Raw genomic sequence first — 17,573 nt, forward strand, 5'->3', positions numbered from 1 at the left:
GAAGTTACTAGAGGCTACAGAAGTAGAGAGCTTTGATTAATCTTGGGAGGGAGGATGCAGTGAAACTTGACCTACCAAAAAGTGAATAAGGATAAAATTGGTTGCAAAAATAGTACACAAGGGGTATAAAAGGAATAGAATGTTTTAAATCTCATCAAGTCCTAACGGGGCTAGAAGTTTACCAGAATACAAAGAGCAAAACAAAATAAAACCAAAAAAGCCTACATCAAAATCTTGGGTTTTGGATAGTATTTGGGAATTTTGTTCTAATTTTTTTCTCCTTTTGGAGAAAATTGGAATGTAGGAATTTTGGAATACCTAAGAAGGACATGATAGCTGTCTCCAAGTAAAAGGTCTGTCTTTGTGGATAGTGTTATCCTTTTTTGTTCCAAGTAGAGGCAGATTTTTTTCCCTCAAAATTAGGAAAGAATTGCCTAACAATTAGTTTTGTCTAATAGTGAAATTAACTCTGGCAGTGAAATAGTACACATCACCAGAACTCTTCAGGCAGCAGTTAGGCAGTTGTATTTAATATTGTTTGTCTTTCATGATTTCATGAGAACACAACCAGAACGAAGGGGAAGACGTGATTTGAAATTAAAGCACAATTTAGTAAAATGCTGCTTTTAAAGTATTGGTGTCTGATATTCTGTATTGTGGTAGTCCTAATCTCTCTAGGGACAAGTACAAATACATTGTCACTGGGCTTTAAAATGAATAATTGAGAATTTGTGATTGATCTGAGCAGTGTACTTGTTTGGCATTTTAGTAAATTGTCACAGTGACAAAAGGAAGTATTTTTTGAACTGAGGGTTTTGGAGGTATCAGAAAATCAAATTTTGGTTTCACATTGTTTTAGGGATAGAAAGAGGTTCTGGGGCTCCCAGTTGACCGGAAGGTTGAGTTGTTTCAGTTTGTGGTTTCCCAACCCTATCAGACTCACACACTCTGCTTATAATAGATATTTTGTGGCACTTTTTTGGCTATCTTGAAGTGGCATTCATAGATAAGTTAACTGTCCTCACATGTAACTTTTAAAAAGTTGATATAATGCCCCAGCTGTAATAAAGGAGAAAGACATGAAGCTAATTTATAACATCATTTAAACCTGTAAATACTCAGGTCCTGCTATACCAGAAGTAATTAAGTAATGGTATATTTGTAAATATACATAGTTTTGTTGTGAATGTGACAGTTACACTGCAGACTGATATATGTTGTAATGTTTACTTAAATACAATAAATGATATTTTTATGTGACTTTCTGAAATGAATGACTTTTGGTAAAGTTCCTACCAGGACAAAATACCACCTTTTCTTTATTCACATGAGTTACATTCTTGGAAAGTCGATTGTACATTAAAATGGTACAAAACATATTTTGTGTTTCTATGTAAAATGGAATTATACTCTAGGTTTTTTGCCTACATGACTGGAGAGTGGAAAGTTGGGGGGATGTGTGCCTATTATCCCAGGACATCTAGCATCTTTAGTCCTTGCCCACTAGATATCAGTATCATTTGCTGTCATTGTGACAGCCAAAATCATGTTTCAGACTTACAAAATGGATCCTGATTAGAATTGCTGAGAGCATGGGGCTTTCTGAGTGATGTGTGTGTCTTAGCATACACCCTTCCCTTTTCTCACCTCCACTTCCATCTCCCCTCCAGTGTGTGACAGTGTATAGTATAAGCACTTGGAAACAAAATGTGCTATTAAACATTTTTTCCATGCTGGGTCTAGCCCTTAATATATGATATCACTTATTTATTATGTTTATTGCTTTTTCTCTTTCTCCCGTTGTTGAAATGTACACCCTTCAGTGGGCTTTTTTTTTTTTTTTTTTTTTTGAGATGGAGTCTCCCTCTGTTACCCAGGCTGAAGTGCAGTGGCGTGATCTTGGCTCATTGTAGCCTCTGCTTCCTGGGTTCAAACGATTCTCCTGCCTCAGCTTCCCCAGTAGCTGGGATTATAGGTGCATGCCACCATGCCCGACTAATTTTGTATTTTTAGTAGAGACTGGGTTTCACCGTCTTGGCCAGGCTGGTCTTGAACTCCTGACCTCAGGTGATCCACCCACCTTGGCCTCCCAAAGTGCTGGGATTACAGGCGTGAGCCATGCCTGGCCTTTTTTTTTTTTTTTTTAATGTTAGTTGCCTAGAATAGTGTCTGCATAGCTGTTTAAATATTTCTTGACCAACTCAGTTAAAAAATACACTTCAGCATTGTTTTGTGTTCTCAACTGTATACTATATCATCGTAATACTAAATTACATTTTCTTTCTCAAACACCTTTTTGCTTTAGAGCTCTTGCATATGTTGTGCTCTCTACCTAGAGTCCTTGTCTTCTCCCCCTCCCTTTTTTTTTTTTTTTTTTTCCTGAGACAGAGTCTTGCTCTGTCTCCAGGCTGGAGTGCAGTGGTGCACTCTTGGCTCACAGCAACCTCCACCTCCCGGGTTCAAGCGATTCTCCTGCCTCAGCCGCCCAAGTAGGTAGCATTACAGGCACACGCCACCACACCCGGCTAATTTTTGTATTTTAGTACAGACGGTGTTTCGCCACGTTGGTCAGGTTGGTCTTGAACTCCTGACCTCACTCTCTGCCCGCCTCGGTCTCCCAAAGTGCTGGGATTACAGGCGTGAGCCACTGCGCCCGACCTTACCCTTCCCTTTTTCACCTGGCAGATTAATATTAATCTTTCAGATTACTCATCCTTACTTCTCAGAGATTATTTTCCATCTTGTCCCTAACTTCAATGATATCTTCAATTTTCTTTTTACGTTGTGTTCATTTTTATGATTACACTAAATCACTTTAATATGGTTACACTTGTAACTTGCTTGTTTACATGGTGTTTCCTTTATGTGCTATGAAACCCTGAGGGTAAGGAACTCTGTTTACATCCAGAACCTGGCATAATTCCTGGTAAATTAATGATACAATTTGAATTTCATTTAAAATTGAATTTTTGTAGAGTTCAAACTTCCTATTTTTGTGTTTGTTTCTTTAATCTCTCCCCAAACCAGGATTTTCTCTCACAATGCTGAATTATGAACAGTTTTATCTTGAAGTTCCTACTAGTTTGTGGACTAATTGACATGTTAAATTTTGATTAGCAACCACTGGTTTAAACATTCATTTCGTCTGGGGTCAGAATACCTCATTGGGAATTGTAATGCTATTTTAATTTCTAAAGAGCAAATGAATTAAATGAATAAGTAGATATGAAAATGAACTAGAACATACTAAACAAGTATATTTGGTTTTTGCTGAGTATTTAGCTTAGTTTGAGAGTAAGCTGCTATTAGTTGAGGATGGGTATTTTTGAATAATTTAGCTTTAACCATGAATGTGAATAACTGAAGACTATTAGTACCCTTGTCAAAGCAAATTACCCTCTTTGCACAGAAATAGAATTACTCTGAAAGTCGGTATTTCGGGATACTTTTACAGTTTACAAGGGATTTTCTGTGTAATTTGAGGCACAGTCTGAGACATGTGATAACATCACCATTTTATAATTGAAGAAACGGTCTCAAATTTTAGCTTTTTCCAAAGTTGCATAGCTAGTAAGTGGTAAAACTAAAATTCATACCTAAGTCTTCAAATGCCAAATTATTTGTTCTTTCTGCTACATGATATCTGAGTATGTTAGAAATAAAGAACACTATATTTTGATAAAATATACACAGAGCAAGACTTTATTGAAATAAGTTTGGTATTTTCCTATTAGCCTTCAAATTTTTATTCTTCATTGTCTAATAAACTAATGGTTTTACCCTAAAACTTGAGTTGAACACTTATTTTTCCCATTTTTTGAGTTAAATCCTATTCATGACAAGCCTGGGGTTTAAACCCTACCTGAATAAATTTTTTTCAAAAGGCAATGGTTTAAATTCACCATAGTCATGGGTAGTTTATTCAATCAGAGGGACAATCAGAGCCTGTTCTAGTTTGCCTTTTTAGGACATCTCACTAGTTTCCTGAGCTATCGGTAAGTTTTTCTGCTTTTCTTTTGCACTATTAAAGACAAACAAAAGGTGGGATTGATTACTCAGCTTAATTTGTCTCCAACAATCTTATTTTATGCATATTATTCTGTGACAGTTATTAATGATGCCCTCTTTCACTCTTAAAATTATCCTGATTTGGATGATAAATTCAAAGGCCTATAAGTTACCTATTGCTGTGTAACAAATTGCCCCAAAACTTAGCTGCTTAAATCATTTATTATCTCAGTTTCTGTAGGTTAGTAATACAAATGTGGCCTAGTCGGTGCCTCTGGCCCAAGATCTCTTATGTGGTTGCAGTCAGGGTGTCAGCAGGAGTCACAGTGTCATCTGAAGGCTCAGTTCAGGGAGAATTCAGTTCTAAACTCACTCATGTGGTTGTTGGCCGGTTTTAGTTCCATGCCATGTGGGCCTCTCCACGGGGCAGCTCCACAGCCTGACAACTAGTTTCTGTTAGAGAAAAAGGGAGGGGGCCGGGAGAACTTGGAAGTTTCTGAAATGGCATCTTATTACCTCTGCTGCGTTCCATTTGCTAGAACCTACTTACTTGATCCAGTCCTCACTCAAGGCGAGGGATTGCACGAGGGCGTGAATATCAGGAGGTGGGGATCATTGGGGCCTACCACAGATAGTCACCTTAATAAAAGGAAAACTGCTTCCACATAATACTTTTCCACAATGGAATACAACTCATTACCTGTTGCTGTTTTTGTTTTCCTGAATAAATTTACTTCAAACTTCTCCCCAGCTCTCTTATTCATGGCTGCTTCTGTGCATTTAATTGTAGCTGGAGAAAAACAGCCATGCTGATGGGTTTCCTGTCAAATTTATAATCACAAGCCTCAGTAAGCCCCTTATTGCTCTCTGGCAGTCCTGGTACATTTTCCTGGCCCATTCAGTGTCTTATTCCTTCTCCTCTTTCTTCAAACCACTCACATTTCTTCCTCTATTTTTACTTTCCAAAAATAGAAGTAATCTGAAGAGAACTTTCACAAGCTCTCGCCACCATATCCACCCAGGCTGGAGTGCAGTGGCTTGGATCTTGTGGAGTGATCTTGGCTCATTGCAACCTCCGCCTCTGTGGATCAAGCGATTCTTGTGTCTCAGCCTCCTGAATAGCTGGGATTACAGTCACCCGCCACTACACCTGGCTATAATTCTCTCTTGTTATTGTACTTACACGTGCTCTACTTGACTAGTAAATCCCATTCTCCCTCAGTTATTCATGAACATTGTTACAGTTCTCCCCCTTCTCATGCAGCATCAAATTGTCTTCTCTATTAAAACATTTCCATCAATGAATAAGCATGCTCCAATTTATTCTGTCTTAAAAAATAGACTCTCTCCTGAGTCTACTTCTCCCTCTAGCTACTATATTTCTTTACTCCCCTTTACAGTGAAAAGCCTTCTTTCAAGGTTCTTCTTCTTCTGGTTCTTCTTTTCCCATTCTCTCTTAAACTGTCTCCAAGCAGGCTTTGGCCCCACTGTACTGCTGTTGTCAAGATCAGTGAACACCTCCATGTTCCTAAATCCAAAGGTTAGATCTTAATTATCATCTTAGCTACACATCACTAGGATTTGACATAGTCGATTAGTCCCCTTTTGAAATAGCCCCTTGATTTGACATCCTGGATTTCTTCACTCTACACTGGCTGCTTGTTTGACTACTCCAGAGCAGAGTCTTCCGGTCTTGCGGTATCCAGGATCACTCCCTTAGTTAATTAATTTCATTATATGCCGACAACATCTGATTTACACGTCTAGCCCACAACTTTTTCCTAAACTCTAGGCTTACATATCCACTGCCAACTTGACATCCTCACTTGGATGTCTAATATGATTCTCAATCCTAACATGTCCACAACTGAACTTTTGATCTTCCCAGTCAAATTCAGACCTCCTACAGTCTTCCTCATCTCATTAACTAGCAACTCAGTCTCTTTTCTTTTCTTTTTTTTTTTTTTTGAGGTGAAGTCTCACTCTGTCACCCAGGCTGGAGTGCAGTGACGTGATCTTAGCCCACTGCAACCTCCACCTCCCTGGTTCAAGTGATTCTCCTGCCTCAGCCTTCCGAGTAGCCAGGACTAAAGGCGCGCGCCACCATGCCCAGCTAGAGACAGGGTTTCACCATCTTGGCCAGGCTGGTCTCGATCTCCTGACCTCGTGATCTGCCCGCCTCAGCCTCCTAAAGTGCTGGGATTACAGGCGTGAGCCACCACGCCTGGCGGCAATTCAGTCTTTTAATGTGCTCAGGGAAGTAAGTGTTACCCTTGCCTCCTTTCTTCTCTCACACCCTACATCGAGTCTAATGGCTTATCCATTTTATAACTTCAGCACTTACCTGGAATCTGAATACATCTTCCACAGTGTTTGGTCTAGTCCATGCTACCATCATCTATGAAATAATAGCATTTCTGGTGATGGAAATAACCTCCTTCCTAGTCTCCCTACTTTTGTCTTGTATCCCTTCCCTTTCTCCACACGTGTCTGTTCCTAAATTGCAACCAGAGTGATGCTTTAAAAACATAAGTCAGGGCCAGGCATTGTGGCTCACGCCTGTAATCCCAGCACTCTGGGAGGCTGAGGTGGGAGGATCGCTTGAGGTCAGGAATTTGATATCAGCCTGGGCAACGAGGTTGAGACCTTGTCTCTACTAAAAATAAACAAAACATAAGATAAGTACACACATAAGTCAGATCATGTGTCTATTTCCCTAAACCCTCTAATGGCTTCCCAACTTGGACCATAAAAATAAAAATCCTAACAATGACCAACAAAGTTCTATACCAGTGCTATCCAATGGAAAAAGGCAAGCCACATACGTGATTTAAAATTTTCTAGCAGCCATGCTGTCTAAAGTAAAAAGGAAACAAGTGAAGTTGATTTTAATGTTATTTAAACAAGTAAAGCAAAATATTATTTCAATATATCTGTGTAATAAGTTATTACTGAAATTTGTTGCAAAAATAGCAAGTCTTCAGTATCTGATGTATAGTTTATACAATTTGGATGCTAAATTTTTATTGGAAATACTTGATTCATATTTAGGTGTCATAAAGTTTATAGTTGAAAATGTAAACTCATATACCCAAGTAGTTCCAAATCATTCTTAAAAGTTTTAAAATAACTGAATCCAGTATTGGTTTTTTAATTTTAATTAAAGTTTAAAATATAAACAAAATTCACTTCCTAGCCACATTTCAAATTTCAATTGCCATATGAGGCTAGAGGCTGGCTTACTGGACAGTGCAGCTCTTTACCATCTGGCGCCTGTTCTCTGCCTCATCTCCTGCTGCTTTCTCCTTTGCTCATTCTGCTCCAGCTATAATGGCCTCCTATTCTTTGATTATGGCAGATACTTCTCATTTTAGGGCGTTTGAATTTGCTGCTCTTTTTGCCTAAAAAAAGCTCTACCCCTAGATAGGTGCACAATCTGCTCCTTCACCTTCTTCAGGACTTCGCTCAAATGTCACCTTTTTAGACGTTCTTTCTCTTATCAACCCATTTAATATCTGTACAAATTGCCTTCTCTCCCTACCTCTTATATTTCTAGGCTGCCTTCTGCCTTCTGAAAGAAGAGAGAAGAGGACTGGGAGGGGAGAGGTGACCTGATCTACAAGGAGCAGTGAAATATCAGAATTGTCCTATACAGATAAACGAATACATTAGACAAAAGCGTAGAGTAAGATAAGGTTGAATAAGTGATCATACCCCTTCAGCTTGCTTGCTGTCTGAGCAACTTATATGATTATTTTTGCGTATACATAACAATTTCAGATACTAAGCTTCTTAAATGCAAGGCTCTGCCTTAATGTCCTCTTATACCTTCTTTGGCATCTAGCATGTAACTTTGACCAAAAGGCAGTGTGAAATCTCCAATTGTGGGCCACCTATTGGTTAGCCTTTTGTGTTTTACATCCTGCGGTGCCTCTCTATCTTCTGTTCTTTTCAGTGCCAGCAACTAGTATACTTGCTGATTGTTTACTTGTATTGGCTTTGCATGCCCTGTGGCAATGATTGTGACATTGATTCTTTCTTTCCTTGTCCATCCTGGTACACTCTTACTCATTTTCCAAAGCCAATTCCTGAAAGAAGCCTTCCCTGATTCCCCTGGTTTACAAATGTCCTCCTCAGTGCCGCCTTTATGTTGTGTATACTATAATTCTTATATTCTAATAGGGAAATAATCATGTAAACATAGTAACAAGAGAATATGAATTCTTGAGAACAGGGACTGTGCCTTGCTTATCTTCTTTATTAAAGATAAATTTATTTTTAATGCTTTCCTCAGTGCATGTTATATTGAATGAACCAGGCACAGAGCAGCAAAAGAATTGCTATTAATGGGGGAAACTTATGTTAAGATACACATCATTGAGAGGTAAGAGATGTGGAGCTATAGACAGTAAAGGTAGAACAGTAACATCAAAATCAATCTCTGGATAGGAGGGTCTGAGGTACTTAGAACTTACTATGTCAGAAAACCAGGAAAACATGTACTCAAATGGAGTGGCAAAACTTACCTGTTTGTATTATAGTAGTGCTTTCTTTCAGTTCTTCTGTAGCTTTTGGTTGTCATATATTGTTTCTTGATATGTTCGTACAGTTATTTGTGTCCTAACTGTACATTTGAAGATACGACAAATGGGTAAAGATCATGAGAAGCCCCATTTGTAAACCGAGGGATTGAGCAGATTATTGTTGAGAGTCCTTCTAACTCTGTGATTCTGTTATTTTGAGGAAAACATCTGTTAGCAGGTGCTTTAATGGTACCCTGGTGGGCACAAGAATTTTCACCACTTTTGCCTCTTTGTTTCCACTGTTTGTTCTTTAAAAATGAAGTACATGCTAAAAGCAAGCATTTGAGCTGGATGTAGTGGCACATACCTGTAGTCAAGTTACTTGGGAGGCTGAGATGAGAGTATTCCTTGAGCCCAGGAGTTTGAGATCGGCCTGGGCAAGACGGCATCTCTGTTTTTTTTTTTGGTTTTTTTGTTTTTTTAAAGCAGGTATTTGAGTTGCCTTTGAGGATATTTTGGTAGCAAATTCAGAATATGAAAATATGTGTTGACTGGGCACAGTGGCTCATGCCTGTAATCCCAGAACTTTGGGAGGCCAAGGCGGGCAGATCACGAGGTCAGGGGTTCGAGACCAGCCTGGCCAACATGGTGAAACCCCATCTCTACTAAAAATACAAAAATTCGCCAGGTGTGGTGGTGCGCGCCTGTAATCCCAGCTACTCAGGAGGCTGAGGCAGAAGAATTGCTTGAACCCGAGAGGCGGAGGTTGCAAGTGAGCCAAGATCATGCTGCTGAACTCTAGCCTGGGCAACAGAGCGAGACTTCGTCTCAGGGGAGAGGGGGAAGAAAATATATGTTGACTTAGTTAACTATATTATCAGAAAACTAGAGTTTGTGTAGTTCTCCAGAGTTATTTTTGGTGGCTCAAAAGTTTTAAGCTGGCACCGTGTCTTGGTAATTAACTTTTACTGATTTGGAGTTCTGAGTAAATTGGAAAAGTTATTTCTTCCTCCCTATAAGAACTTATTGCTAACGGCGGGGGAGTATATAAAGATATTTCAGCAGGCATCAGAAAAAACAAGCAGGGGACAAAACTTTTTCTCTGGTTCTTAAATATGGATTCTTTGTTTTAAATAATATGAAGCATCGAAAATTAAATATTAAAAAAGAGTTACCCTCCAAAATAAGTATTACAAGAAATAACACAATAGAAAAACTTCACAATACAAATGAAAAGGAGGTAAGTGTCTTCCCTTTGTACTCTTTCTAATTCTACCCACCCGTATCCAGTTCAGTTGAGACAGCTTGGGTGGCCTACAGATCACTCTAATTCTTAATTGTTTTCCTTCACAGAAAGTGTGACAACTCCTTTATTTATTTTTACTTCTGCCTCCAGCAGTGAAGCTTCTCTACATTAGTCTAAGGATTTCCTCTTGTACCTAGACTACCCCTTACAGACTATTTCATGGAGTCCTCACTCTTCCTTGGCTGAGAGCCAGATTTTGTCCTTTCGTGTATACTAATTTACAGAAGTAATATTCCTATCTATTAATTATACGTACATGACACCCAGCAGTTAGTGAAGAAACTTAGCTTGCTGCTAAGTGTATATGCTAACATATTTGCCTAGGTCTTCTGTTGGCAAAACTTCTAGGGCTCGCCACAAAGGTCCCACTGTCTAGCTATGTGTTTAGTGAGAACTAGGAGTCTTCTTTCTTTTCTGTCTTACTGTTTATCTTTGTCATGAGCTTTTTTTCAGACTAATGTAATAAAGTATTTACAAAAATATACTTAATATCTTCCTGATGATTCTTCTGAATGAACAAAGTTATGTGCTTTGTAATTACGTTGATTTTCCAAACTCTCCTGCTAGTTTTAAGACATAGTAAAATGTATACCATGGACATTCTTACTTTTGAAATTGGGCATTCTTAGAAGAAAAATATTGATCTTTGACATCTTGAACTGAACACTACAGTTTCCCATTATTTTGATACCTGAGAGAGAAAAGTCACCTGCTTAAGTATCCCATATCATGAGGAGGCAAAACTAAGTATTTCATATAAATTTTAATGCATCTACCTTAAGTTAAATTATCTAGTCACTTGATATTGTGGGTGATGCTGTGAATTTGTGATTTGCATGGCTTCAGATGTCATAATTTTTCCCCCCACTTTCTAGGAAGTAACAGCTAGCAGTCGCCACTATGTTGACAGGCTATTTGACCCTGATCCCCAGAAAGTTCTACAAGGTGTCATGTAAGTAGTATGTATTTAAGAGTCTATCAAAAAGTTGTTTGTTTTCATGTTTTAATCTGCCACATATTTTAATTTTGAAAATACAGGGTTATACCTTTTTCCTTTCATTTGGCTTCTTTCTAGAAAGACTGCTTGACATTCATGATGTTTAATATTTTACCATAAAGAATTGTCTTTTGAATAGTTGTTAACTGACATGGTTAGCTTCATTTTTTGTAGAATACTTGTTTTACATTAAAAAAATGTTTTCTTTGGAGAATGCTTTTGCTTCTTTAATATCCACAAAAGCAGGAGAATAAGATTGATGGTCTTTCATAATTGGAACGCAGTGAAAGAATAGACCAGTAGGGTTTTTTGTTTTGCTTTGTTTTGTTTTTGGTTAACTCATTAACTGTCACCAAGATTGAGTCTCCTGTTGATGTTTTAAATTTCGAATTTAGAAAGCTGTCAGAAAATTTAAACTCTTAATAACCATAATGCCTTTTTTTCTCCAAAATTTCATGTTTAATGAGAGGAAACATTTTTAAGCAACATACCAGAGGTAATTATGCTCTTAAAAAATTAAGAGAAGCAAGTAGGATAAGATTTCAGATTTATTCCCTTTCCTTTGAGTTTCAGATTATCATACTCAGCGCATTAGTTCTAAGGAGGAAGGTCTAGACTAAGGCTCATCATGGAGTTGGGAAATGTGAAGGATCCACAGGCCTGAACTGTGTCTATGGGAAGAAAGACACAAAAAAGGGTCAAGATACATTTGGGTAATGATGAGGGTGCCCATGAGGGAGGCCTCTTTCTTTTTCTCTAATCCCATAAGCATTGTCAGCCAAATAGTACTTTAACTTGTGCTTAGCCATGGCAAGGCTGGGATGCTTTGTTTATACAAGTTTCTTCAGACTGCAGTTCTTAAAGCCTCTCTCCCCAAAGGCATTGTAGGCTTTGGAGTTGTGAATTTATAAAGGGAGGTAAAATAAAAGTGCTGTAAAACTGCTTGGCTATTCAAATTGAGCTGGAAGGGAAGGTGGGAAGCTGGTTAGGATCCACCGAGATACTTGACGCTTACTTTCACGGCTTCTCAGTTTACAAAAAACGGTGGTATTTCTGGTGTTCTCATTATGTTAACTTTGCCTTTGTTACCTTAAGTAGGAGACTTTATAATTATTTAATCACTCCTTTTTAGACTAGTTGAATTATTACCAGGAAAAATGGTTTATTAAATCCATCTATTAAATAAATCAGTTTGGGTTGTACCTACACACACAAGTTCGTCAAGGGGGCAGGTTTTACTTAACACTCTTCCTTAGACAGATACTCTCCACATATAACCAGATAGCTCCGTATATAGATAATTCTAAATATTACTTAAAATTACTTAATAAATGGTTGAGAATGTTAGACTTATTAAGTGTTCAATAAATGGTATTAAAAGATGATATCACTGCTACTATGTTTGGGAGAAAGCTGTTTAGTAATCAAGAATTCTGTGTGATAGACTTGCAGAGTTCTATCTGATATGAGTAGCTGATTCAAATGTTGTCACTTTGAGAAATTTTTTACTTACCAAAGAACACTAGTTTCTCAAAAATTGATAAAATACCAAATGATAAAAGTGGGAAAGATAGAATTATGACAAAGCAGCTAAAATGTAGTTTGATAGCCTTAGTGTCTTTTGAAAAACTACCAGTTTGAGACCTAATTAGCTGTCAGCTAGACATAAAGAAATGTTTGTGTGAAGGAATGGTAGAGTAGAAAGAGCATGGGCTTTGGAGTTGGACCATAGTGGGTTGAATTCCTAATTCTGACATTTTCTGTTATGGTCCCTTTCTAGTGGTGTGCTTGGACAAGTTTTGTAATTTCATTGAGCCTCAATTTCATCATCTGTAAAGATAACACTGCCTATATTGCCAGGTTGATGTGAGAATTAAATCAGAATTATAAAATTCAATGTCTGATACGTTGTGGATCAATTGGCACTTAAGTGGTTAGTTGTTATTAGCCCCAATTTAAAACAACTTAAAAAAAAAGATAATTCTCCTCAAAGAAGAGAAAGGGGGAAAAAAACAGAGGAGACAGTTCAAACTAAAGTAGAAGAGAGAGAGGGACTAAAATTCCTAACTCAGACAAGAGAATGTGAGTGATAACATTCTAGTAAACGTGATTCTTAAAACACTAAAATCTGTTTATAGTTTAAAGGGGACAGATCACCCAACATTTTTTTTTCTTTATCTCAGAGTAGTACTGATCTTATGGAGATAGTGTAGTGTGATTTGATAAAGCTTCCTTTTCTCCAGATAGAAATATTTATTCTTTCTGACTTCTTTCTTAAACTTTGTTACTGTCTGAAAATTAATTGTACATGGTCAAGAGAATGAAAAGTGGATTACTTTCAACATTATCTGTCTTTAAGTAATCTTTTTTTTTTTTTTTTTTTTTTTTTGAGACGGAGTTTCACTCTTTTTGCCCAGGCTGCAGTGCAATGGCGCGATCTCTGCTCACCGCAACCTCCACCTCCCGGGTTCAAGTAATTCTCCTGCCTCAGCCTCCTGAGTAGCAGGGATTACAGGCACCCACCACCATGCTCGGCTAATTTTGTATTTTTAGTAGAGACGAGGTTTCTCCATGTTGGTCAGGCTGGTCTTGAACTCCCGACCTCAGGTGATCCACCTCTCGGCCTCCCAAAGTGCTGGGATTACAGGCATGAGCCACCGCGCCTGGCCTAAGTAATCTTGTTTAATACAATATGTATAGAAAAAGGGAATGAAAATGGTATTTAGGAAAAGAGAGTTGACCAGTTTTTTGATTTTTATACACCTCACAGTCATCATTAAGTCACCATTAAGGCATCATTAAGAGACCATTACTAGACCAAAATAGGTAGGTAGAAAGATGGCCACAGAGTATAAACAACCAAAGGTAGCCTATTAATTTTAGGGAAGGAAAAGGTAGAGGCCGAAATAGCATTAAATCCAAAATATTTAATTGAAAGGACATAAAATAATTGACAAAAATTGTAGCTTTGACTACAAGCCAACCAGAGTTTTATCATTTTTCTGGCTCTTTCAAGTTTGATTTTTCTCAATAAATGTTGTGAACATATACGAGGCATGGTGGAAGGCACGTGTAGTTAACAGTTGCTTGGGAGGCTGAGGCAGGAAGATGGCTGGAGCCTAGGAGTTCAAATCCTGCCTGGGCAACACAGTGAGACTCTATCTTGAAGACAAATAAGATTGTGAACATGTGTAACATACTAGCAGGAAAAGCAAAATCAAATTAAAGATGAATAATGATTCTTCATCATAGTCTACAACTAATCTACTAGCTGAGTTAGAGCTATAGATCTACCCATAAATATGGGGAACTTTGTAGATAGCTTACATCACAGTGAACCATTTTACCTAGTCAGTGAGTATGCCTTGTTGAAAGATAACATTAAGCATCAGAACTGCTTAATTTTCAATTGTTGAAGAATGCAGAGTTATCTAGAGCTAAATTTGTTAGTAGCACAATAGTTAGCATAAACTTGAATGGTCCTGTTGTGTAAAAGGTTTGAATACAAAATCAGGTCGTTTTCTCTAAAAGAGCAAAATTTCATGTGCATAACTGAATAGATGATCATTAAGTAGGGAGTAAGATACGAGCCGAAAGAAGAGGGAAGTCACTGTGTAGGTCATAAAGCGTAGCCTTCGCAACTACAACAGAAGTAGGTATGTCAGTTAAACTACCCTGCATTGCAAATTCTGAGCTTCCTGTAATATGGAGATCTGCATGTGACTTAAAACATTGCAGGACCTTTTTTGGTGAAGTTATTTTAGTATTGGTTCAACCAAGTTAAATCTCATACTTGAAGAAGAAGAAGAACTCTTCATATGATTTTGTAAATCATGAGTGAAAGCTACTTAAACACTGTTTTGTTTTGTTTTCTTAACATAACAAAATTAGAGCACTTGATCTGGTTTTCATGTTAGTGAATTTCAATGAAAAGATTAACAGAGGCCAGGCATGGTGACTCATGCCTGTAATCCCAGTACTGTGGAGAGACCAAGGTGGGCGGATCCCTTGAACCCAGGAGTTCCAGCTTGGACAACATGGTGAAACCCATCTCTACAAAAATAAAAATTAGCCAGGCATGGTGGTACGTGCCTGTAGTCCCCACTACTTGGGAGGCTGAGGTAGAAGGATCCCTTGAGCCCAGGAGGTGGAGGTTGCAGTGAGCCGAGATTATGCCACTGCACTCCAGCCTGCGTCACAGAGTTGTTTTTGTTTTGTTTTGTTTAAAAAAAAAAAAGGTTAGCAGATATCCCTACATGGCCCTTTGTTGATATTGCTATGTTGAAAAGCAAAAGATGATATAAGCCAACGTAGCTAGCTTTGTAGTTTCAGAGTTTAATAGAATTAGAAAGCTTGACTAGACCTCTGGTGAATTCAGTCAGACACTTGTGGATGCTGCAGAATCATGTGATTTTTTTTTCCCCCCACCAAGAATCCACTTCTAAAGTGTCTTCTGAAGCATTTTAATGTACTGATGATATGAGTTTATTTTGGTAATGGTTAATTCTCTTAGCTCCAGGAAATTTTGTATCTCTGGTTTCAGTAGAATGTAGACAGGTTCCATTTTCTTGCATGAGCTAAAGATAAAGAGTTCCCATAAAATGAAGCCTTTGGGTTTTGAGAACTTTTAAGTTAAAGGGTTAAGTTTTAGAATAATTGAAAATAAGTATTCCAAAAAAATCATTTAAAAAATTTCTTCTCCTAATACATTTAATCAGTTTTTTTGTTTTGTTTCGAGATGGAGTCTCGCTCTGTCACCCAGGCTGGAGTGCAGCAGCGTGATCTCAACTCACTGCAACCTCTGCTTCCTGGGTTCAAGCAATTCTGCCTCAGCTTCCTGAGTAGCTGGGATTATAGGTGCCTGCCACCATGCACAGCTAATTTTTGTATTTTTAGTAGAGACAGGGATTTGCCCTGTTAGCCAGGCTGGGCTGTTCTCGAACTCCTGACCTCAAGTGATCCTCCCACCTTGGCCTGTCAAAGTGTTGGGATTACTGTGCCCCGTCTTAATCGGTTATTTTTGAGGGTTATGGGTAAACATACACAAAGGTGACCTTAATACCAAATGTGATAGAGTGATCTGCATCTTACTTATTTAAAACTATATATTCTGAGAGAATTTGGTCAGAGAATTCAATAGGCAGGATTATCCAGGAATGATTAAATCAAATTGACATGGTCTTTACTTGCAGACAGATAAGCTGTTTGTATACATATGTCTATGTGATACTAACTTTGAACATCAAGACTATATATTTGCGTGCATATGTGTATATATCTTTTCTTTTCTTTTTTTCTTTTTTTCTTTTTTTTTGAGGTGGAGTCTCACTCTGTTGCCCAGGCTGGAGTGCAATGGCGTGGTCTGGGCTCACTGCAACCTCTGCCTCCCGGGTTCAAGTGATTCTCCTGCCTCAGCCTCCCAAGTAGCTGGGACTACAGGCACAAGCCACCATGCCCGGCTAATTTTTTGTGTTTTTAGTAGAGACGGGGTTTCACCGTGTTAACCAGGATGGTCTCGATCTCCTGATCTCGTGATCCACCTGCCTCGGCCTCCCAAAGTGCTGGGATTACAAGCATGAGCCACCGTGTCCGGCATAATTATCTTTTCAAATGTATAAAGCGCTTAACTGCATGCTGCCATATTGTTCCATACTGTTCTAACACATTTTTTATGTTCCTTGGAATGATTAAATATATTTAAAGTGTTAATATCTACCAAAATATTTTGGTAGATTTTACTCTTCATTTTTAGAGAATGTAAGGTGATTTGTAATCATACATTGATAAAACAGAGTTAAATACATTAAATATCCTAATTTCGGAGCCAGTATTTAATTTTCAAAATTATGTATTCACTTGTCATTAAGGAACCATAAAATGCTATGGAAAGAAAATTAAATATTTACAGTAAACTTTTCATGGTTTATTTATTTATTTATTTATTTAATTTATTTATTGTATTTTTTGAGACAGAGTCTTGCTCTGTCATCCAGGCTGGAGTGCAGTGATGCAATCTCGGCTCACTGCAACCTCCGCCTCCCAGGTTCAAGCAATTCTCCTGCCTCAGCCTCCCGAGTAGCTGGGATTACAGCTACTGTAATTACAGCTACTGCATGCCACCATGCCCAGCTAATTTTTTTTTTTTTTTTTTTTTTAAGTAGAGATGGGGTTTCATTATGTTGGCCAGGCTGGTCTTGAACTCCTGACCTTGTGATCCGCCCGCCTCGGACTTCCAAAGTGCTGCTTTTCATGGTTTTATACAAATCAGAACTGTATCTGAAACTACATATATTCCAAAAATCTACATCACAGAGTAATTTGTTTATAAGAATGAACTAAATTAAAGTCAATTCTGTTTTTTCAGTTTATACATGTAGTTGATATTCAGTAAATGCCCAAGTTGATTTGAGCTGAATTTTGCTGTAAGTTTTCCAACTGCCTCTTGAATCAAAGCCTTATGTTAAAAATAACTTTAGTTTGAATAATAGATCATCATTAGCTAATTCTTAAAATTGGCAATTCAATGACAGTGGAATTCATTGTCATATAACTTTAGTTGGAATATGAATATACCTCATTCCTTAACCATGCATGATAACAGAAAGGTTATCATACTTGGATGTCTGGATATTACATTCTCCAAAAAATGATAATTACAATTACAGGGACAGAGCATTGTGTATGTTTGTGATTCTCACAGTCCAAATAATGTAAGTTGTTTACCATGTTGCCCTTATTC

At 37.9% G+C, this 17,573-nt stretch overlaps 1 protein-coding gene across 31 annotated transcripts in view; it reads left to right on the plus strand.

The window, feature by feature from the left end:
• Window positions 1-17,573, plus strand: part of ARMC8 (armadillo repeat containing 8) — a 110,990-nt gene that overhangs the window by 11,809 nt on the left and 81,608 nt on the right. For 18 of the 31 annotated variants that reach the window (XR_010155799.1, XR_010155801.1, XR_010155800.1 and 15 more), the window contains one exon: window positions 10,713-10,789. The exons of the other annotated variants lie outside the window; for them this stretch is intronic. Coding sequence is in view for 14 of the 18 variants with exons in the window: in XM_016942018.3 (XP_016797507.1) it covers window positions 10,713-10,789 (77 nt within the window). In the remaining 4 variants the exon portion in view is untranslated. The remainder of the gene's footprint in view (window positions 1-10,712; window positions 10,790-17,573) is intronic. 31 annotated transcript variants of the gene reach the window in all.

Source organism: Pan troglodytes, chromosome 2, assembly GCF_028858775.2.
Source record: "Pan troglodytes isolate AG18354 chromosome 2, NHGRI_mPanTro3-v2.0_pri, whole genome shotgun sequence".
Taxonomy (NCBI): domain Eukaryota; kingdom Metazoa; phylum Chordata; class Mammalia; order Primates; family Hominidae; genus Pan; species Pan troglodytes.